The sequence below is a fragment of the Salarias fasciatus genome, chromosome 1, assembly GCF_902148845.1.
Source record: "Salarias fasciatus chromosome 1, fSalaFa1.1, whole genome shotgun sequence".
NCBI classification, from domain to species: domain Eukaryota; kingdom Metazoa; phylum Chordata; class Actinopteri; order Blenniiformes; family Blenniidae; genus Salarias; species Salarias fasciatus.
In genome coordinates, this window is record NC_043745.1 from 10,119,444 (window position 1) to 10,142,589 (window position 23,146).

General features: G+C 44.1%; 1 protein-coding gene across 2 annotated transcripts in view; it reads left to right on the forward strand.

Annotated features, from left to right (window-relative positions):
* LOC115388049 (AT-rich interactive domain-containing protein 3B) overlaps positions 1-23,146 on the forward strand; it is a 56,291-nt gene that overhangs the window by 16,982 nt on the left and 16,163 nt on the right. For both annotated transcript variants that reach the window (XM_030090993.1, XM_030090985.1), the window contains exons 3-4: positions 12,714-12,788; positions 13,386-13,458. In XM_030090993.1, coding sequence (XP_029946853.1) covers positions 12,714-12,788; positions 13,386-13,458 — 148 coding nt within the window. The remainder of the gene's footprint in view (positions 1-12,713; positions 12,789-13,385; positions 13,459-23,146) is intronic.

Here is a 23,146-nt window from a genome sequence, read left to right on the forward strand (position 1 = left end):
AAAACAAGCTGCTGAATTATTCGTACTCCATACTCAGCAGTTTAAATATTGAGCTTGTTGTAAAGGCAGTAATTTACCTGCCAAAGTCAATTTGTCTTCAAGTTACTTTTTTAGAGAAACATGGTGTACAGAGTCTGAATTAACCAGGTCAGGCAAGCCGTAAGCATGATTATTCAAACACTGATTTACCACCGTAAAAAGTATCAATCGACATGAACGTATAAAGGCATCATTTGTCATTTCAAGTGCACGGTGAGCAATAATTTTGTGATGTTTGCCTTGATGTGTGCCTCAATGTGGTGGGCGTGTGTTCCAGAATTGATTGACATTATCAGTGGCCAATCACGCTGGACGTCTCTTCAACACCCCCGCCAGTTCAGCCTGTTATCTGAAGCCCGAGCTTTCAGTTTGAGTGTCGAGGAGATACCGACGGCAGGGGGAAATTCAACCAAATATTTCCTCTGGATGCAGGATTAGGAAATGCCCTCTGGTGCTGATGGCTCATCAGATATCTGACACCCTTTTTACTGGAGGAGAAAAGGGGGAAATGTGATCTGAAAATACTCTAATCACTCATCCAATTTGACAGAGTTTTTTTTCAGATAAAAACGTAAATCTACAATCAGCTCATGGACTGAAGAGGAAAAAAACCCATTAAGAATTACATGTTATTTCATGGGGTCTTAAAGCAGTCAGAAAGTGTAAATGGCTGGGCTAATGCTGCACAGCATGGCAGCAGTTTGAAGCGGCGAACTTGAGCGCTGCCTCCCAATAGTTGCATAATGACAGCAGCAGCCGTCACCTCCTCCCTGAAAGTTTGTTTTTCTCTTACCTTTTTCGGGTGTTTCTTCATGGGTTTCAGTGGAGATGCAGCCTCTGGAGATGAGCTCCAGATGCGGTGCGGGGGTCCCTGGGGGGTGGCTGGCCTGTCAGAGGTGGAATGCCCCGGCACACTTAACGCTAACTGAGAGGAAACAGATACCCCGGGCTCCGAGCGGAGGAATCGCTCCTTATCGATCAGGCTCCAGAAAAGCTGTGAATTGCGCTTATGGTTTGAACATTTGATACTGCAGATTCAGTAAGACAGTCATAACACTAACTTATGTGATAGAGAACCCGACTGCAGCACCCATATAATCTCCCGTCCCACCATTTGAGGAAGAAGTCATTTTCTCATCTGACTGCAGGCTTTTTGACCTTTGACGTTTTATATGTAACTGAATGTAGTAATTTGTCCTAATAGCCAGTTTTTTTGGTTTACTCTGAATGTATCAGACTCCTGGCTCTGTCCGTATAATGAGAATGTATATAAGGGCCTATCAGGTCTGTGTGATGTCTCCAGCTGCCATTAGCATGGGGGTGAAGTAGATGCTTGCTCTTTGAAAGATGTGAGATATGCAAGGTATTTTTAGCAGAAGCTTTTAACCCAGAAGAAACGGCTAATAGCTACTTTGACCTGAATGCAGCAGCTCAAAGCGAGCTTGATTATAAGGGTCCGATTATGATGCAGTTTGTGTAGTTTTATTGTGCAGTCTTTGGTGTTGACGCACTGCGCTAGCAGGGATTGTTGCCTCTGTGAAATCAGCGTATCAGGGACAACTTCATATCTACCACTGCACACTCCACGGACCAAAACTAATAGCTCCAAATCGAGTTATCCATGAGTGGGCACCAAGGGAGGCCCCATATGCAAGTCTGTGCATAGTTAGGTTTTTTTTTTTTGGAGGTCTTGTGTCTCCTGGCCCAGAAAGACTTACGGTAAGGGGTTAACTTATGGAGTACTGTATGTAGTGGCACAGATGTGATTCACTAAAATGTTTGCTCTGCCTGTGAAAGGGTCTTTGAACCAATGAGTGTGAACTTCTGGCCACACCACCCTATAAACGTTGCATTTGTGTGAGGCAGCGAAAGGGGCCAGCTAGTGTAATGGGGGATGGGGCCTCTGCCTGTGGAATGTGGTGTCTTGGTGAAAGGGCTGGAGCTGAACAAATGCACTCAGTTTATTTGGCAAACCAGACTTGCTGGTTACCAGCAGATATGTTTACCCAGGAACTAAATATGTAGATCCCCTTTCTTTTGAGGTCTTTTTTAGTTACAGCATGGCCCCTTTCTTTCTCTCTCTGCAGTAGTAAAACTAGATAAGAACACACACACACGAAAAAGAGCGTAGATCAGTGGACTTGTTTTCTTTTTGTTACTCTGTGCATCTGTCTACCTGCGTGTTTGCCTATTTGTGTCTTTCAAATCCCCCTCCTTTTTTCCCTTCTGTGTCTCTTTTTCAGCTTTGTAATTGGAGTGATTAATGGAGGGAGGGGTGGTCTTGCCTTTAGGCCTGTTTTCAGTGGCTTATTTAGAGGTGCAGCACCACTGAAGCCAGGGCAGGTAACGACACGCTCTGCCCCTGGACGTTTAGCCCCTTGTCCCCGCCACTTTGTCTGTCCCTCCCCCCCCCCCCCCTCCCCTCCTCTCCCCCCCCAAAAAAGCCAGAAATCTCTTCTGGCTCCAAACATGACTGGACAGTGAAAGGCAGGCGAGCCCCCCGGGGTCCTGTTTTCCACTGCTGGCTCTGCTCTCATGTGATATGTGACCTTTTTTATGCTCCATAATAATTCCTAATGAGAGCCCAGAATCAGTAGTGGGACCTGGCTGTAAGTAGAAACTCTACCATATGTCCGCGAGTGGCAGTGAGATTTACTTCCCTCTTGTTGCACGTGGGATCACGATTAGCCAGAGCCTTTGTTGGCGGTAGCGTATGGCCAGCTCACCCTGAGATCCTTTACAGTAGTTAGCAGATAAAGGACGCCATCCGCTCAGCCCCTTCTCCCCCCACCGTGCCCCTCACCCTTAACCCCCTTCTTGATGTAAAAAGCCCACTATAAATGATTCCTGGAGTCCCGCAGAGGGATCGGGCCCCCAATTATTTGATTTGGATTAGCAATTGCCGCCCCCCACTTAGCTCGTTTTTACAGCCATGCTGAGAGGAAGCAGATTCACTTTCTCTTAGTCCACCAAAGCAACTTCGCAGATGGATTTTAACAGAAGGCTGCACGGGTTTTATTCCTCCGCAAATGAAGCAACAGGCTTAATACTGTATTTGTAATCCGCCTCAACAACGGAACCATTTCAGTGTACAATTAGTTTTCTTACTTTATTAATTATTATCATATATTGTGTAAGGGTTTTTTGTATACTGGTTAGGACAATTACAGGTTTAAGCGTAAAATACAGTTAAATTATGGATTATTAATTTTGGTAATTACAGTATTTCATCTTAAGGTTTCGAAAACTGGTCATTCATACTGACCAGCTTTGTTAAAAGTTAGGTTTCCCCATAAATGTGTTACATGATCAAGATAATTTTTGAACTAAGTATGAAATGTGGTCACATTTTTATTTCCAAACAAGCTTTTAGTGGGCATTTGCAGCATATGTGGTATGCAGGACAGGCTGAGAGAAAATTGCTGCAAAACAAGCTTGACGAACATTTATGGTCTGATTTTGCTTGGTTTCAAACTGGAAGTTTTTCACATACTGTTCTTTCGCTGTTGACTTTTGGCCGGTCCCATCTCAGTAGCTGTGTCAGATTTTTGTTTTTCACACTGAACAGTTAAAGCTGTTTGAGTCATAAGAGATTTTAATGACTTGTAATCTTCCTGGAGAAGAAATAAATACCAAGTAGTGGGTCAAATAGTGGGGTGGGGGAGTATAAAATTTAGCCAACAGTATTAATTATCAACTAATTCTAAAATGTTTCTTTCGTTTTAAATACTAAACTTCCAACAGAATGATTGGAACCACAGCTCGGACGTTGTCGTGAACAACTGCATTTTCTCTTCAGAGCAGGCGGGATTACAGCGTCTCTGGGTAAACGATATTGAATTGGCAGTTAGCAGTGCTAGCAGCTGCAGCCGTCGCTCTGCAGGTTATTGAATGAAATGTGGTTCCACTGATGATTGTACTGCGGATTAATCATATAGAAGTTTTTTTCTTTTCTTTTTCTGACACAGTCTACATGCTTCTTGCTTTTGAACCCCCCCCCCCAAATTTACCACCATATTTAGACTATTGTCCGGCAGCTCAGAAACTCCGACCAGTGGCTGGCAACTGTTCGACAGTTGTTTAACTTTATACGTGACTAAAACACAAACTGCGTTAACAGACTTATATTTTATTGACCGACTGACAAAATGGCATTAGTGTAACCTTTAGCCAGCTAATCATGACAGTGTTGCTCAAAACACAGTCAGACTAGTGAAAATAAAGATGAGTTTAGTTGTTTTCAGCATTAAAACTTTCAATGTGTATCAGAAAATTTTTAGATGTTTCATTTTCCTGAGTCTTAAATGACCGTTTTAGTGAAATGAATGACGAACTGTTAAGTAAACCAGCAGTCCCTAATGTGGGCACTTCCCATTTATCACTATTGTTGCTGTGCTCCACATTTCTACTGGAGGCCTTGATTGTGATTAAATTACTGCTGCTGTGTCTGTTTAAAAGATTTCCCTTGCTGAACTGTTTTGACAGGCAGCAATTTGGCCCGAAAAGATTAGTCAGGGAGTGAGATGTTAAGAGTACCTGTGGGATGAGAGGGGGTCTCTCTTGGTATTGTGAGATCCTGTTTCTGGTGTGCAGGAATGTTGGTGAATTTCACAAAAGGCGCTCTTCCCTCCCGCGTCTATTCTGGCAGCGCTCGCGCCGGGAGCGCTGCGACATTTCGTTCCCCTCGATTTATTGCCTGGGGTTGCTATGGGGATCGTGCCTGTACAAGCCTGTTTTTTTGTTTTCATTGGGGATAGGTGTGACTGTTTACACTGTTTTCCTTTTTTCAATATGAAGTGAGAGTTTCCCACGGAGGCCCTGACAGCACTTACTCAAAGTTGGGGGTGTCTTGTCAGGGGGTGAAGAGTGTTAGGTCGCCCCGGTAGCTGCGATCCTGCCTTCATCTCCGTTTCTCTGGCGTAGTGGTAGATGACTGAGGATGATGAGTATTGACGTGTGCTGCGAGATTGCGTCCGGAGGGGGCTGGGGACTTCCCTGTGTTTGCACATCCAGGGCTATTGATTTGGGCTGCCTGTTCAATGACTGTGGCCCAAGGGACTCGGCCTGTGCAGTGTGTAGCTGCGTAGGGTGGGACACAGAGGGCCATGACAGTAGCTTGGAGTAGAAAGACGGGGGTTAGGGGTATGGCTCAGGGCTAACAGGGCTCTAATATGGCAGAGACACGTGCCTCTGTTCATTAGCCTCTGTATAGTCCGGAGGATCACTCTGGCAGTCTGCAACAACAACTGTTTTCAGCTGTGCTCCCAACCTACGGTGTCACTTGTTATTTCTGCCACCAACAATATTGACCCACTGCTGCTCCTGCACTATGCTAATCAAGCTAAACAGTTTCAGTGCAAACCACACCTCCTCTTATTGTATCAAGATAATTCCCAAAATGAACCAGTCGCTAAATATTTCCACGTCTGGCCTCCTGCTACTTGAGCCCAACCTCCAGCCTGCTGGGAGAGCGAGGGCAAATCACATGATGCTTTTATTAAGAACAAGGCCCTTCATCTAATAACAGCTCCACTATCAAATTGGAGAAGTGCTGTCAACATCCCAGCAATCAATGCCATCCATCCCCCCACTCCCCAAGCAGCAGCCATTAACCCTTCTTGTTCCGGCATGCCTGGCCTCGCTAAAATGGTGGCTCTTTTCCAGACATCTTTCCATAATGGCTGAGTGAGAATTACCTCCGAGCTATGCATCGACGCTCAAGGAGGAGTGTGCATCATGCAGTTTGTCCAGTGAAGGGTTATGCAAAGAATGTCAGCTCGACGAAGGTCGTCTGCAGCATTGTCACGTAAATACACTATGCAAATGCACACGTGGTCAAAAATTTGTTTACTCAAAATTGAGTATGAGGGCCAAGATTGATGCAGTGGCCATTTTGTGTCTTGAACGCCGAATGCACCCAGGTCATTTAAATGGAAAAAAAATAAATGAACTACAGGTGAACTCCAGGTTGTACCAACCCTTTCTCTTTGCACTTTAGAAACAGAAACATGAATTCAAGCATCAGATTCTTGAGCACGAGGAAAACAGAGCAGATCAGGAGAGATTTTTTTTTAAAATCTCAGACAAGAAATTTTTCCTGATCTTGCAATGTCAGCGGTTAGGATTTATCAGTCCCAAACCAGGTCTGGAGCGATCCTCGCCATATCAAAAAATATAGATATTTCAGGACTTGTCCAGAATGGTCACAGACTTAAATGCATGGGTCCCACTTGATGGTCCAAGACTCCAGCAAGACTACTGGATTCATAGCTCAGTAACCGATATGAGCAATCCACAAGGTTACATGACTACGGGAGCTGAAATGGGAGAAATCATGTTCGGGATACCTGCTGAGAAACATTGACAACAGTCCCCCTCTGTATTTGTGGCAGTTCCAGGACCAAGGGAGGGTGCGAGACCATCCAGGACTTTCTGTCCTGCCCGGTCCCACAGAGTCTGCTGTACTTACTTTAGACCCTGTTCACGCAACAATGAAAACGAGTGAAACCATAAAGCTTTCAGCATGTTTTGGGTGTCCGTTCACATGGTAACGGTGCTTGGAACGACTGGTACAATGGTGCAATTATTCCAATTTTCAAATGACCAAAAAATGAGTTGCATGTTTTGCAAGATTTAGGAAAGTAATTACGCTTGACCTTGAATTTCTTTTATTTATTGTATACTGGCATTTAAGTCTGCCCCTGCAACACTGTAACTGCATATACTGTATGTATATCTGACTCCGTCAGAACCAACATGATCTATTGAGCAACTGGGCTGTAAAAATGTCATCCTCACTACCAGAGGGTCAATTTGTGACTGACCACATTTACCACACGGATTCATGAGAAGCATAGAGAATTTAATGAAAAAGACTTACTATATTTTTAGTTTAAACAAAATTCATTCATGTCATGTGTTTAATTTCAAATAAACTTACAAGCACAGTCATTTGGAGTCATTTGAAATGATACCTGATTCAAATGTGACTGAAAACCAATGGTTTGAAACCAATAGTTTACAAACTGCTCACAGGACACCAGGTTTAGGAGTGATGCTGCTGTTTTTATGCATTTCTCACTGCGTCCTCTTTCTGTTTAACTGTTGCTCTCAGCAGAAACTGTGAGCAGCCATGTAACCATGACCAGCAGAATCTACAAGAGATGTTTAAGTGTGTTGCCTACCCATTTCATTGTTTTTTTTTCAGGGTGTGAAACCCTGAAAAAATGCAAAGCGCATTGTAAAACCACATCTGTTTCATGTTTTAATGATCAGCCTCCATCCGTTCTGTCAATATCGGCAGCAGCACCCCAGTGAAGGTTACCTCTTTAATGTGTGTTTTTTTTTTTTCACAAAGACTTGAAAGTAATAGCAAATCAAAATGCTAACCCACAGGGGAACTTCAGTCACTCGCTGTTTCCACAAAGAGACCTTGAACAGGCGCAAACGCATTTTTTTTTTTTTTTGTATGTCAACGTTTACAAAGTCCCCCTCCCCTCGACCCCTCGCGATGATCGGCCCCTGCTCACTTCTGGTCATCTACCTCATTCTTATCCCTGATTTGGCACTCCGCCAATCAGTCACGTACGGCCATAATGTGATTAGGCCACCCACCGCCTGGCCAGTAAACCTGCTAACAGCATGAGAGAGACGGAAAGGAAACATGGGCTGCTTAAACATATGAAGCCTTCTGTTCATCCTCACCCAACACACACACACACACACACACACACACACACACACACACACACACACACATGAGCATGTGCAGGCAACGCACATGCATAGACAAACGGACATGTCCAATGCCTTCGTTGAATATTATCATTTCATTTGGCTTAATAGGAAATGCAGATTGTGTAACTATACGTTCCGTCTCTGAAATGTTCTTGTTCAGGTACATAGCATAGAGACACTCGCTTCAAGCTGTGAATTTAAACATTTATGGCTTATGAGGCAAGCCGAGCCTTGCACGTCTCTGTCATGACCGTACGTCGGTAGGCAGGGTGTGGGAATTTGTGTTTTTAAAGAAGTCATTTCTGGGTGTGGAGCTGGGAAGTGATGAAGGGGCTGGAGTGACTGATCATAAGGAGCGGTCCCAACACATCACTATCCACTCTAACTTAACAAAAAACAACATAGTGTTAACATTCCTCGGCTGACCAAGGTCCCGACTCAAGAGCCAACATGTCTATTCATGGTTTACCTCTTCCATGTTATAATTACTGTGCTTTTTTTGACTCTCCAGTTATAGAAGTGCACAGATTTTTTTTTTCTGCACGTAACCAAACTGTTTGCATTGAAAGAGTCGGTAATAACTTTAAAGGTTTAGCACAGTTTAATCACATAACAGTTAGCAGTGCAAGTTTGAGTTTATCTTAAGCACCATCTGCCCTTTTCTCGTGGCAACAGCCACTCGGCGTCTGCCTGCCTTCATTGCGGTTCTCGTCAAGTGCAGGAGAGCACTCCGCTGCTGGAAGTGATGCTGCAGTGGTGTGTAGCCGGTCTGCTGGAGCGAAGCTGAGTGGATGAGTCGTTCATTAGGTGGAGGACTGTGTAGCCGCTGGCATTGCGGGCTGTTTTAGCTTGGGAACTCCATTCTGCTGTGGGTAAATGATCAAAAAAAAGTAAAGAGTTAATCAGTTAAAAAAATTCACAGTTGAACTTGTTTATTCAAAGTCGTGGGAAACAATATCGAGAATAACATTAAAAGATGTTATTACTCCTCTTGTTTTAAACATCCATTTTGTTTGGGGAACACACAATTCTGTTGGAGCACAGGTAAACTGTTTAAGCACTGAATTACAATTAAATGTAGGCGTATTATCTGCACGTTAGTGTTGACATATTCATCTGTTTCTTCACCCGCTTGTTCCAGCTTAAGATGTCAGGGTGCTGACCTCTTCCAAATTGATTTAAAACAGTGCTATACCCTGGTCAGTGCGTCACAGGGACAAATAAGAGACAAATGACACACATACAAACACATTCACACCTACAGGCAATTCAGAGACACCAATTAACCCGAGTCACATCTTTGAACTGAGGGAGAAAGCTGGGCTATCCATGCATGTGCTGGGGAAATGACAGTCTCCACACAGAAAGGCCCTGAAGTCCTGGATTGAGTGGTCGCCGTCCCACCACTGTGCAGCCCAGTGCATCAATTTAAAAAGAATAATACTGTAAATGGTTGGGGCTGAGGGAGAGACGACAGAAAATTATGTAATCCCAACAGTCTCCCCTGGTCACCCCCTGCCACCCAGCTCCAGTACGTCCAGGACAAGTTTGTGTGCCTTGGTTCACAGTAACAGAAACAAAATCCTCAAGAAAATCCCAGATTTTGGAAAAGACAACTAACCTTAATGACACCCGGAGTGGTCCTCCCTCCATAGCTGTGAAAAGTCCACTTCAGTAATAAAACAACTACAAACAGTATGACGCAGTCAGCCTGTGAAGAATTCAGATGTTCAGTTGAGCTTGGTTACTTCTTTGATTGTAGCTCCTTCAGGTTTGTTCGCACTCTGCAGAGCGCTCACTGAAGCAAAGCCAGAGTCTCCAGGTCTGGGCTGTGGCTTCAGTCCTCCGAGGCGCTCAAGTCAGAGGCAAAGGGTGGTCTTCCATTATACACCAAGTCTGCTACATTGGCAAAGTTTTTCAGCACATCAGATAAAATGTAGATGGTATTTTACATATAATTCACTGATAAAGACCAGGAGAAGGTGCTGGACCCCAATCTATTTGTTCTAGTTTCAACGACAAATGACAGTTGAATTTTCTCTTAATATGTGTACAGTGAGTGGAGGTATCGGTCATCAAGTGGGCTGAAGTGACTCCATATTTGCTACATGTACCTTGAGAAAGACGAGCTGGTGGTAACCTCAGCCTGACAGTGACGAGACAGTGGTGTTCTGTCACTTTTGACCTTTGTTCGCAGTTGATGTCAGGAACACCTTGACCCCTGCACTTTCGTAACAAACAAGATCCTACAGGGAGGTGTGTGTGCATGTGTGCATGCGTGTGTGCTTTTGCATGTGTATGTGTGTGGTTTGTATATAAACACATTTGCGTTCCCCTAACTATTGCAAAGGCTACTGTAGTAGCTACTGTCTGTCCTTTTTAGAGTTACATCTGATACTTGTGAGTTGAGACTATATTCACTTTAAATGTAAAGGATTTTATGGATCAGTGTAATGTATTTATAAGCACAAGGGATCAAACTTTCTCAATTATTTCTCAGCAGCAATGGAAAGGATTTCAGTTCCCTGTAGCTCTGGCAGAGCTCACTTTGTACCTGACAGAACTGCTTCACCCATGCACTTTAATATCTCCTTGTTTGGTTACTGTCAGTAAGATTACGCAGGGTTGACCTCTGGGCCATAGAACAGGGAACATCCAGCATGTACAAATGGTGCCACATGCAGCAAAAAAAAAAAAAAAAAAGCCTCAGTCGAGCAAGCATGTGGGTCTATACATGTCTGCAATGTGAATTATCTTCCCTTATAATCGTTTATAATGGTTAAAGTTTAACAGAGCCGGTCAGATTGTGTACAAAGGTCCACAAGTCCTATAGATGTACCATACTGTATATTTACCTTCACATGATGAACCTGCTGTAATCTCTCACATATTATAGACCCTATAAGTTTCCAGTGCAATGCTTTTTTGATAAGGAACAAGCTGTACTTGCAGGCTGATTTTCACACTGCGTCAGCTGAAAAGTTTATTGCTGGGTTTTAATTTGATGACGTTATTTTGCCTACTGCTGTGTTTCTCTCTTCCTCTTTTTTTAAGCATATTTGTATTTCTTTGCTTCAGTTATGTAACACAGGTTTCATAAGATTCAGTTTCATGAATTACATTCGTTCAGTTGCAAATTGATGTTGGCAATGCCTCTTGAAAAAAAAAAAAAAAGTTGGAACAGGGCCATGTTTTCTATTGTGTGACATTCCGTCTTCTTGTAACAGCAGTCTGCAAACCTCTGGGAGTTTTAGTAGGGGTGTGTTATCCACTCATTCTTCTTTAGAGGATTCCAGCTGCCTAACATTTCGCTGGGCTTTTGCAGTTTTTATGAGCTTATTGTTTAATTATGGGAAATATCTGGACATATCTAGACAGACCAGTTCTGCATTGTGTTGCTGAAAGCTGCAAAGCCTCTTTATTTAAAAAGAAAAAAAAACTTGTCTGAATGAAAGAAAGTGTGTTGCAGTGTTGCTGACTACATGCAGTATTTACACAGTCCCAGTGTTCTCTTTGCTTTTTCATGGCGTGTATATCAGACACTTTTGTTGACCTGTCCTTGTTAATGCAGTTCAGTCTGTTTTGGGTATTTTTTTTTTTCCAAATTTTTTTCGGCCAGTTTGGCTTCGCTGAGCAGCAGCAGCAGTTGAATATTTTATCTGGGTTAAGTATGCAATCATTTCCTTTCATTTCCCGTTTGTAACCCGTGTCTTCAGGCGTTTGAGCCGTTTCCCGGGAAACACCCCATTTGCAGTGGGGTTTGCAAGTTGATAGATGATGAGTATTTGTTTAGGTGAGCACGAATGTTGACAACCGTTACACATACAGAGAGTGAGAGGGTGAAAATGACTTGCTCTCAGGGGCCTTGACAACCTTTGGCCTCCTGGCTCTCGTTTCAGGCCCTGTAATTGCTGCTGACCAATGGGCTCCCGGTTGAAACTAGACCCCAGGCTGCAGCTATTAACGTCACCCCCCTCCCCTCCGAACGGATCTTGTTTTGATTCCTGATGCTTTTATAGGTTTTGTCTTTAGGAGACATTCCTGGTCGGCACATACCGTACACCCCTTTCTGCCCTTATTTTCCTTCCTTCCCGTCTTGTGGGGCCATTGCCCTCCCCATCCCCCTCCTCCCCGCACTCACAAACATACACACAACCATGATCAACCTTTGCACATGTGTGTACTTGTGTGCGTGTGTGTGTGTGTGTATGTGTGGCACTAAGGCTACTGACCAGCCCACCCTCTCCTGGCCCCTCCTGACAGCCAGCTACACTCCATGAACTTGGCCACCCGTCACAGCTGCGTTAAGATTGAAGGATGGGGGGCCCTTGTATCCAGCTGGGTCGGAAGACATGGGTGGGGGCAGGGCAGGCGCAGATGCAGATGGTTTAGGTCAAATGGAGATGTTTGAGGATGAAGGGGGGAGGGGGATATAGAAGCTCAGGGGCACAATAACTTCAGAGGATACTGCTCCAACCTCTGGAAAAATACATTCTCGGAGTTTGAGTCAGTGTGAGCTTTTTGTTGAGTTTTGCGTTGTAGATCTTAGAATCTTCTCTAGGTATTTTTTAGCCCAATGTGAACTTTTTGACCCACCGTCAGGGTCAAACCTGATGTGATCTTTGAGGGGAAAAATCAACACAACACCGTAGGTCAGAGTCCATTCTTAAGAAGGTATGGACTTGCGTCAACATCACTGGTGGCATGGGGGGGGTACTGCCTGTGGTTCAGCTTTGTAAACGATTTGGGCTGCACTTACAGCTCATCTCAAAGCTTTCCGTTTTAGCTGGAGGATTTTTATTGTCGTGACCACATAAAGTTGAAAAGCCACGCCTACAAGTCAGAGACTAGTCCACACAGGGATCCTGTTGTTTGTGATCTTCACCACTTCCTCTCTGTTTACTGGCCTTATCTGTGTTTTCTCTCGTCTCCTGCAGAATGGCAGCGCAGGATGGGCTGATGAGGCCGACAGTAGCAGAGGAAGAGGAGAGGCCTCCAGAGACTTCGCTAAGGTGAGCACTTGAAAGTTTGTCTCTGGATCCCAAATGGGTTAAGTCATGAAAACAACCAAAAGAAAACCAATTACACTGTAACATCCTTTCTCATGTCAGGAAGGATAGTTGGAAACCTTTTGAAGCATTCCCCTAATGCAGAGCTATAAATATATCCCCACAGCCCTGAAACGTCCAGTGCGCTTCAAAGAGTGAAGGATGCATTGCCTCATGTTGCCACATGTTGTCTGTTAAACTTGTATTTGAACACACCCCAGAGATAACAGTCGGCTATTGACTTTTGTGGACGTACTTTTTCAGTATTTGTTCTGCAAAGAACATTGAAGACACACATGAAATAGAATTAAAAAAAAAAAACATATATTGTCGGTTTTCCTTCACTTTTAGATGGTACCAATTAAAGTGCTCCAAAGAGAACTGGCCTTTTTCTGGCTTTTTTCTTTTCTTTGAAGCATGAATATGTGAAAACAAAGACGGTAAAATGTCCAGTGTACTACATGAAGCTGAGCTCTTCTTCTAGTCAGGTTAAAAGCTGTATGAGCTGCAAAATTGAAACAAATATCTGTATTTTAAATTAGTATGTGCTTTCTCTTTTAGCTGTACGAGCTGGACAATGACCCCAAAAGGAAAGAGTTCCTGGATGATCTTTTTACCTTCATGCAGAAAAGAGGTATGCATTCATCAACTGTAGTGCTTTATTTTACTTTATTCCATATTGAACTAAATATATTTGTCTGTTCTGTTTTTTTGCATTTCTTTTCTTGAAGGTTATTATAACAAAATCTGTGTTTTAAAACATCTGGGTTTAGTTTTCTGATTCCAGCCTTTATATTGCACAGACTACATAAACAATGCAAAACTGCAGAGCTTTTCTCCTCAAACCTCTGAGTTATAGAAATCTTTCTACACACACAGCCAAATAAAGTTGTGTGTTTTCCCGTTTTCGTTGTGAGTCTGCGGGAGTTGCCACATGCGTGACACTGGTTTGAGTTAATTTCTCACCCCCTGCCCATGTGGTAAAAGCAAATACCATACGACTTCCATTTCGTTGGAGTCATTTCCTGTCTCAGTGTGAGGAGGGGTTGCTATTTTTTTAGAGGGCATCTGGAATTTCACTATAGATTGATTGCTGTAAGTTTGGCATCACAAACAGATTCTTGGGTTGTACAACTGCAAGACTTCAGAAAATACAGGAAGAATGAAGGGACAAGCCTTAAAGTTTTTCTCCTTTGTAGCCTCTGTTTTTTAGAATTAAATCTTTGTTTTGTGGATGTGAAATGTGAATATGATGCATGGAGGAACTTTTTTTGTTTTTTAATAAGCCTGATCATGCTGTGATAGAGCAGCGTGAGTCACAACGAGTCACTCGTCCAAATGACGGGTGGCTCCTGCAACATGATGTTTAATTCACCGTGAAGTTTCCGCCCTGGCAGGACTGTAGCCTGCACATTAAACAATTGCACAATTTCATGTGCAAGTCAAACCCACTGTGACGTCTCTGGTGTAGGTCAGGTGCTAATTAAGAATGTAAGACCTGCTATAAATACAGAGTCAGCTGAGCAACTATTCAGCCTTTTGATCCCCGCGATGGAGAATCCCTGGACAGGTTTGGAACATTCACCATTAAACATCTGAGCCAACTGTAGCACTCAGAATTTGTCAAAAAGTTTATAGAAGCTGTATTTTCTTGTTTTCTTTCTTTTTTTTTTTTAACTCTAAGCTGAATGAACAGAGAACACTCAACACAGACTCTCTCTTGTGTTCTGGCCCTGATTAGCGGAGCGTGATTGCTCAGTTATACGAGACAGAGCAACAGTAAGTGGTCTGAAGGGGCGTTCTGGGGCAGAAGTGGTAGAAATTTAGAAGTACACAATCTGCAAGACTCGAGTTATCGGTTCATTGCTTAGAAGAATAAAACTGACCGCGAATCTATGACGCTCAAAGTCCAAACTTGATGCGCCATCAGATATGCAGTTTGAACATTTTCTTACTACTAGCTAGAATTTTATCCTTCCAAATAGAATGTGCACGTGTTCTGATAAAGTTGGAAACTCTTGGATTTGGTTGTTTGACAACTAGGCTTAATTCAATCATGCAGTTGTTGACAGTATTGATTTGCTTATTGATAAAATTGTCTATCGTGTGCTTTACACTGATGAGAATTTTTAAAATAAGCACAAAGAGCATTTACTAAAATCCTTGTAATGTTTGTATCGAAAGCAGGACTTGAAGTGAGACAAATGAGTTTATTGTGTTTTATTTCCACTAGTTCCAGCATCTGAAAAATCTTATCTGTCCAGGTCGAGAAAGCCCTGATTGTTACCTTCTCTGTACCAGAAACCCTGCAGGTATATTTCTGATCAGCTCAAAAAAAAAGACGCTGCAACTCACACCCCGTGAGCTAAGAAATCCTTTACTAATTCCCCTCCCAAGAGTAAAGGTCTTAAGGTTTCAGCAGATGAGATCTGTCTCCGTTGATCCGGTGTTTCTGCACTATCAAAGCCAAGTGGATCTGGCAGCGGCAACTTATGTAGTTGGCCAACAGCCACAGGAGCTCAGCTGACCATGTGCCGCTTTGACATCGCTTACAAGACCTCTTTGACCACCGCCGCTAATGCACTTAGGCTTTTATCAGACAAACCTGTTGCCAAGCAAGTAGCATGGCTTGAGCAATACCTCCCAAGGTGAATCACAATGTTATTACAGTGGCGCATACTTCACATTATGTTTTGGCAGAGTGTGATGGGTGATGACGGTCAGTGTTTGTGTGGGTGTGTGGCTCATGCTTTGTCACAGGCTGCAAAGAGTGATACCACACGTATGTGAATATCTACATGAAGAATCGTGTGTTTTGTCAGACCGTGACAGATGATCATCGTGCAGACGTTTTGTGTAGGCGGACCCAGGAGCGCCGGCTCGTATGCATACGCTGCAGCGGCGGCTCCCGGGAGCGTCTGGTCTGCTCTGCTCTGGTCTGGTCTGGTCTGAGCACCCGGAGGTCTTGTTTGCAGAGTGATGAATTAAGTTGAGTCTGAGAGGGAGGGACGGGATCTGTCAGGGCCCTGTTAGCATCTCTGTCCAGTGGCAGACGCTGGGAGTGGTTCGCTGACCCTTTACTCTCGCCGGCCAGGATGGAGAAATCCATCAAGCTGACTAAAATGCCACCTGACAGCAGATAACCGGCTGATTACAGAGCGTCACGTCACATTATTTTCACACCGTGTGATTTTTGTCACACAAAATCATATCAATCAAAGATTAAAAAATATATTGGCTATTAGCTTGTCAAGTCATCCGTCAGTGAAGGACATAAAACACAACACCAATTCACCGAGAACAGTTTGAATGTTAGAGCTCATGTCATTGATATTTTATTCACCTTGTTGGGTTGAACTACATTTCCAGTGTGAATTACAGAGTGTAACAGGAATCGGCTGGGTTGGATCGAGTTCCTGTGTCATCGCCACTACAAGTGACCAGTAGTGATGGAGGGCAAATGTCAGTGGCAGACAGCTGGGGCGTTCGTTTGACCGGTTCTCCTCAGTGCTCGTCTGTAGTAACCACATGTGACACAGTGGAGAAAACTACCATGCTTTAACTATGTTTTAGCAGTAAAAAAAATTAATTTTACAGATAAAGTCATTCACTACATTATGAAAAAGAACTGCTGAATAAAGCGAGAACCAAATTCTTATCTTATAACTGTTGTAGTTCCTGCAATCCTGCAGTTTGACAAATGCAATTTTTAAAAGTAGGTGTTCATTGCTCATCCAATAAACGGCCAGTTTTATTAATGTATTTAAAGTATCCATGTGGAAAGTTGCACCATCTAAAAATACTACTGTGTTCGGTGTTCGCTGTGCTGCTGATACATCTGCAGGATTTGTCAACACTGACATGAGAGACTGGATGAAGCCACTGTACCACTGAACCAGTGTAGGGTGTAATTCTAACTACTCCAGTGCAAGTTTTTCACCCCCTCCCTCACGAGAAGAGGGCATTTACCTGACCTCTGGTGTCTCTCCAAACCAGAGTCTTAATCACAGGGAATTGCTTGGCTGAACTCCCTTTTCTCTAATAGTGCCAAGAGTGCACGAGAAGCCTGGCGACGCTCGCTCGCCGATGAAACCCTCTAATTACTGAGTGTTCACTACTCCTTTGACTTTATGTCCTCCACATGAGGTCAAGATTATTGCTCTCATTTTGTAATTAAAGAGCACTTGAAGAGTTTTTTTTTTTTTAAGTGTCATTTGACATTTTTCAGAAGGAAACCTTATGGTCGTGTGAGTTGAAACTCTTTTATGCCGAGAGGTGTGCGCCTCTTACAAACACAGGCTCATTTGGCGCAGCTGAACACGAGGTGAGACGGCGTGGAAGCTCTGGACAGAGAGACAAATGGTGAAGCGTTTTTCCCACCTTGGCGAGGGGGGCCTCTGAGCCCTGAGAGGAAAGCAGTGGCGGAAGGAAAACTTACGAGGGATTCCCATTTCCTGCCTTGGCGCTTAAAAACAGGCACATGTGTTTGTGTGTGTGTGTGTGTGTGTGTGTGTGTGCGTGCATGTTAATGGTTGAGGAATTTTAGCAGCTGTCCTAAACAGTGTCTGTGCGTAAAGGGGCCCATTGATAGGCTCTGCATCGCAGGAATGGTGGACGACACACATTACAACCCCTTTCTGCCGTTACCTCTTCTGCTCCCATTTCTGTTTTTTTTGTTTTGTTTTTTGTTTTTTTGTGTACATTCACAGTAACCTTTTGTTAAACCCACCACTTTCACTTCTACAATTAGTTTCCTGGAGCTTGGCCTGATTCAGATGTACAGCCTCGTGCATGTGCTACTCATTTGCTGATAGAAACATTAGCTAATGGCCTAACATGTACATGTAATATAAATGCAGCGCGGCTGCTCACGTTAGAGTGTGGGCAGACAATATTGGCCGTGATGAGTTGCGCTGACATCACCATTCATTACATCCATTACAGACTTTCCCATTTCACTCCCACCACCACCGCCACCACCACCACTTGCTGAGGAGAAAAGCTTCAGCGCTGGCCTGATGCTATTAACCACCTCAGAGGTTTCGATTAAGCAGATGGGCGATTGTTTGTTTTGGGTTGACACCCGCTTGCTTTGTTATCGGGGATGGGGGTTCTGGGGCAAAAGGTGGGGTGTGTGTCCCAGAGTCGGGCTGCGGGAGCTCCGGGCGCACAGTGAAGAGTGGAGTCGGGTGGTGGTGTGGGGGGGGGGGGTTAGAAAAAAAGAAGAGGAAGAAAATAAAGGAGTGATGCAGCCAACTGCCTGTCAACGCTGTCCACTTGAGATGATTAATGGCCGCAGGCTGTGATGGACAGAGCCAGAGAGAAAGAGCGAGAGAAGAGAGAGAGAGGCTCCTGTTCTGTGAAATCACCGGTCGAGTGGGGAGGGAGAGAGGTCGAGGGGAGGGAGGGAGGGGGCGAGTGAAGACAAGTGTTTTACCTCCTCCTTCTCTCGCCAGAGAAACCCCACACGTTGCGCTCGGCAGAGGCAAGAGCCATCCCAGTGTGACACTCTTAATGGGAAGTGTAGCTCCAGCTTAAGAGGGACCACATGGTGCGCTATCACTGCTTTAGAGTTATTTCAGGGGGAAAAGCTCTACGTAATAGATTTAGGCCAGTTAATAGTAATAAGGTTGTAAGCAGGGCTTTTCTGTGCCATTTCGCCGCGGCGCTCCCGAGGCAGCCGGTGAAAGGTTTATTGAATCAAAGGAAGCAGCAGTGGAGGGAAGAGAAGGAAGGGCTTTAGCATTTCAAATGAAGATGATTCTTTTGACTGCATCTCCTCAGTGTAATAAACTATTAGCGGTCCTCTTGTGTTTCTTCAACCTTTAGGACACTGGAACGCTGAGCTCTTCATCAATGTCTAATCAAAACTGACCAAGTCAGTATTTTAGTCTCATAAACAAATAAAGATGTTTTTATTGACATTAAGGATTAAAAAATGTTCCGTTAAGTGTATTTGTCTTTTTATTTTAGTGCTGAAACAAAAGTGAAATTGTTTATTCAAGTGGAGAACACTCACAAGAAGTGAGTAGCACTGACTTCTTGTATTCATGTCATATTTAAAGCTGTTGCTTGAAATTTCATCATTCATAATGATTTTTTTTGATTTTGTAATTATATTTTAAGAAAACTACATTGAGAAAGGTCTTCATGGTAATTTAGAAGAAAGTGCATGAGTGTAGGAAAATATGTCCTGACATGGTGGGATTCAGACGCTAACAGACGTGAACAAACTCTGGATGAAACATAGTTTATTGGTTCACAATCTTAGATTTGGTCAAATGTTGTGCATCAGTACTTTACAATCCAAGCTTAACAGATGTCTTTTAAATCTGAGTTACTGAAAATCAAAGTGTATTTATATCGTTAGAAAATTTGCATAAAAGCCAAAAAGCTAGATTCAGTTTCATCAAGGACAACAAAGAGAAGCGGTCCCTGTTTGGCTGGACTCCTTTGCAGTGTTTGTGGTGTGGGAAAAGTCGCCTCCCAGCAGGACATTAGAGGAAGTTCCCCAACTGTAACCCAGAGACCGAGAGCTCTGTCCACACCAATTACACCATGAATGGGCTCTGGGGGATCCATGTATGCATTATATTACTCCCCCGGTCAGCCTCACACTGGCCCTCGTAACAGACAGACCCTCTGTACAAACACCCTGCCACAATAGGAACATTCTCTGGCTCTTTGATATGGCCTCATTTTCCTTTAGCTAACACCCCACAACTTCTGGAAAGTGGCAGCACCTGGTCGCTTTAACAGCACAAACACGAGGCATTGTGAGCATTTTTGGCCATTTTAGATGAGGTGTTGGGTCACAACTAATTTCTTTTTTCTTTTCTTTTTTTTTTTTTATTGCAATTCTACGTTTGTTGTTGCGTGACAGCAGCAGATGTCACAGACTTCGCCCGCTGTCTTTTGCTCACCGTTTCGTCAGGACAGGGACCCTGGACGGATGCAGTTTTTGAGGGCCGAGAGGGACGTTTTACACAGAGTGCAGCCATAAAACGTAATGAGGAAATGACATTTCGTCCTCTCTTGTCTTTCTGTCTGTCTCCATCCCCTTCCTCCTCCTCCTCTGCCCCCTCCAGATTCTCCTTCCCCCCTCTCTGTTTATTGTGCTACAGTTACAACCACTGAAACTTGATAACACCATGGGGGATAGGGGTGGAGGGCCGCACTGTGGCCCGCTTGGTGAGGCCTGAGGGTGGGAGGGGGGTCAGGAGGAGGAGCGGTTGGATCAAGGGGGCCTCCTGTCCTACACAGGATGATTAATGATCTCTAAATAAGTGGGAGCCAGTCTTTTTTTTTTTTTTTTTTTTTGATCGGACATCCCCATCAGACTGCAGACAAGGGAGTGACCGTCGCGTGTCTGACCATGTGAACAGAGAGGGGAGACGATGAGGGATGAAGAGGGAGACACAGAAGCTCCCCCGTAGACGTTGAGGGGCAGACAGAGGTGCCAGGGTGACTGAGGAGAGGTTAAAGGAGACGTCAGGCAGTTTGTGTAGAAACAAGGCCGCGCTCTTTCATTTCCCTTTCCAGGCGTTTTGTCAGTGGGCTGAGGCTGACCGAACTCGCCAATCAGACTGAAAGACAATCACACAAACATACAAATAGCCTCAAACTGCCAGTAAAAAGGGGGCCCTGCTCTCAGGAAGAGGGAGGAAACCCAGATGATGCACGGATTGCGACGACCGCTGCTTTCTAATCATCGTTTCAACGGAGACTCCCAGAGACGAGGGGGAAATTATTCTTTCTGGACATGTCCTCCCCCTGCTTTTGCCATCAAAGATTTTGCAGTTACCATGTTGATATATCTGAGGGCTGAGATTATCTTCGGTAAGCTCCACCCGTCGGCTGGCAAATTACAGCCCAACCTTTGGGGAGCAAGCATCCACAGCGGTTAAGCTTTTCCTTCAAAACAAAAGGAAATAGTAGTTTTCCTGATGTTTTTGTGTGTGTTGGCGTATTGAGACGTTAGATTAAAATCTCCCGATTTTTTTTTCTTGTTTGTTTTTGTTTGTTTCTTTACAACCAAGGCTGCTCTTTGTTTCTTTTCCTCTCTGTGTTTCTTCATCCCAGCAGCACCCCCCTCTCCAATCCCTTCCACCTCCTCTGTCATTTCCTCCAGTCTTTTTTTTTTTTCCACCAGCCTGCTCCCCATTGCCGTAGATTGCCACAGTGCCGTCCATTTTTTTTTAATTACGACCATACTGTACAGGGATTTGAGTCTCTAAGCTGCAGAGCTGGGAGATTCTTAATCACCACGCTCATAAGTAACTGAGCAGGGAAGAGGACAAGTGTGGGCCTCAAGCAGATTCATGCTTCTCAAGGAGGTCATCGGTCAGGGTAAAAATAATACCGGCTGCTCGCTGCATTGGCGCATCTTGTTTTGTCTTCAGCGGAATATATTTTGCGTGTGCTCTGTTAAACTGATGTGACCATTGCCATCCCAATTAATGGGAAAAAAACATGGAGCAGGAGGAAAGTGACTTGTCAGGGCAGAATGGGAAAACCATGGTTTGGGTTCTGCGTCTGAGTCCAGACAGTTAAAATACAACCTCAGGGGAGTGTAAAGAAGGGAGTCGCACCACAAAATATGGCTCAATCTGCGGCAGCAAGGGTTATACAAACGGCATGTGTGTAATACAGAAGCTTCTTAGTAGACTTCATTTATTTAGCTTGAAGGAAGAACAATAAATTTGAATAATAAATGTCTCTGCTTGTATGTTGTGGGCACCAACCGCTGAACATTCAGGCTTTTTCAAGGGGAGAAATCACAAGAGAAGGGAGAAAAAATACTACATTGAAATGAATTCTAAAGATTATTTTGAGCACTTTTGTTTCCTTTCCAAATATTTGGAAGATGTCCTGAGTTTGGAGTTTTCTCTGTGTAAATGCCTTAAACTTTTTACTTTAAAGTGGATGATAAAGCAAATTCTTCGTGATTTTATCATATATTTGAAATATTATTGGCAATATTAAGGAAAATCAAGCAACTGAAGTCACATCTGAATGTTTGAATGCTTTTCTGAATCAAAAAAGCTGATTACATTAAAACAGTTTAGCTTCATACTGCCTTGCTCTCACAAAGAGTGATCATTTCCATCATTTCTAAATTCCTTAACACCACTTCATATTATCTTTCCACCATATTCAGACATTTGCTCTGTGGCCGGCTGTGTGAAGCCGCTGGCACGTGAAACTCTCTTTCGATGGGCAGATTTCCCCAAACTTGTGTTGTCTTCCGCATATCTGCGTGCCTCGCTTCTCCATCTGTGTCCTGTGTGTGCTCTTAAAGCAATGCTTCCTGGCTTCCACACCCCTGTGATGGATGGTATGAAATACATTACAGCCCCCAGAGGAGCCCTACAGCCAGCACAATGGCTCTGAGCTCACTTCCAGCACGGAGCTGCAGCAGCGTTCCATAAAGTGACCGATTTCTGAGTGCAGAGGGGGATAATGGAAAACAAGACGCTTGATTTGAAGGCAAGAAACGGACATGGAACGCACAGATTGTCTTTTTGCGAGCCGTGTTCGTTGAAACCGTTTGTCGCATGATTAGATAAAGATGGCTTACGCTCGACGAGCTCCTCTCTGCACGTGTGAAAAGTCTTGACATTTTGAGTTAGCTTTTTTTTTTTTTCCCCCTAACATCATAGTTCAGAGGAAACGCTCACTCATGGTTCGGTTGTGTGTGTGCGTGTGCGTGTGCGTGTGCGTGTGCGCGTGTGTGTGTGTGTGTGTCATTTAGGTAATGACGCATATTCTGGTCTTAACCTCATTTAGGTCAGTGCATTAAGAGCATCAGCCAAATCCCTCAAAGGTAAACATATGACCCACTGTCATGGATTCCAAAGTAATTAGCATTGACGGGAGTTAGAATTTGCAGGATAGATGCAACGTCCCCTCTTGTGTTGGAGCGTGGCTCCGCCTTTCTCCTCGGCCTGCAGCAGCTGATGTCTCCCGTATTGATCGGCGGCGCTGGGTCCCCGAATGGCGCTCGTCAGCTGATGGCTTTATGTCAGTCCTGGGTGGTCATTGATTGGAGCAGTTAGCTGCGTTATAAAGCTCACTTTAAGAGACAGTAACCCCCCTCCCCGCCTCCTTCAGCGCTGCACCTGCCAGCACACGCGTGGCTGTCACCTGGGTGCAATTGCTTTTCTTCAGTGTTATGTCGTTATTTCAAACAAGGTCACCTCACCCTTTGTTGTCCATTCTTCTTACTGTGTTCACTGCGTCTTCCTCTATCTGTCACGCACTTGCTGATTGCTTTTAGGTAAGTTTCAAGCTATCCGTGCAGAAAGTGTTAACATTCCCCC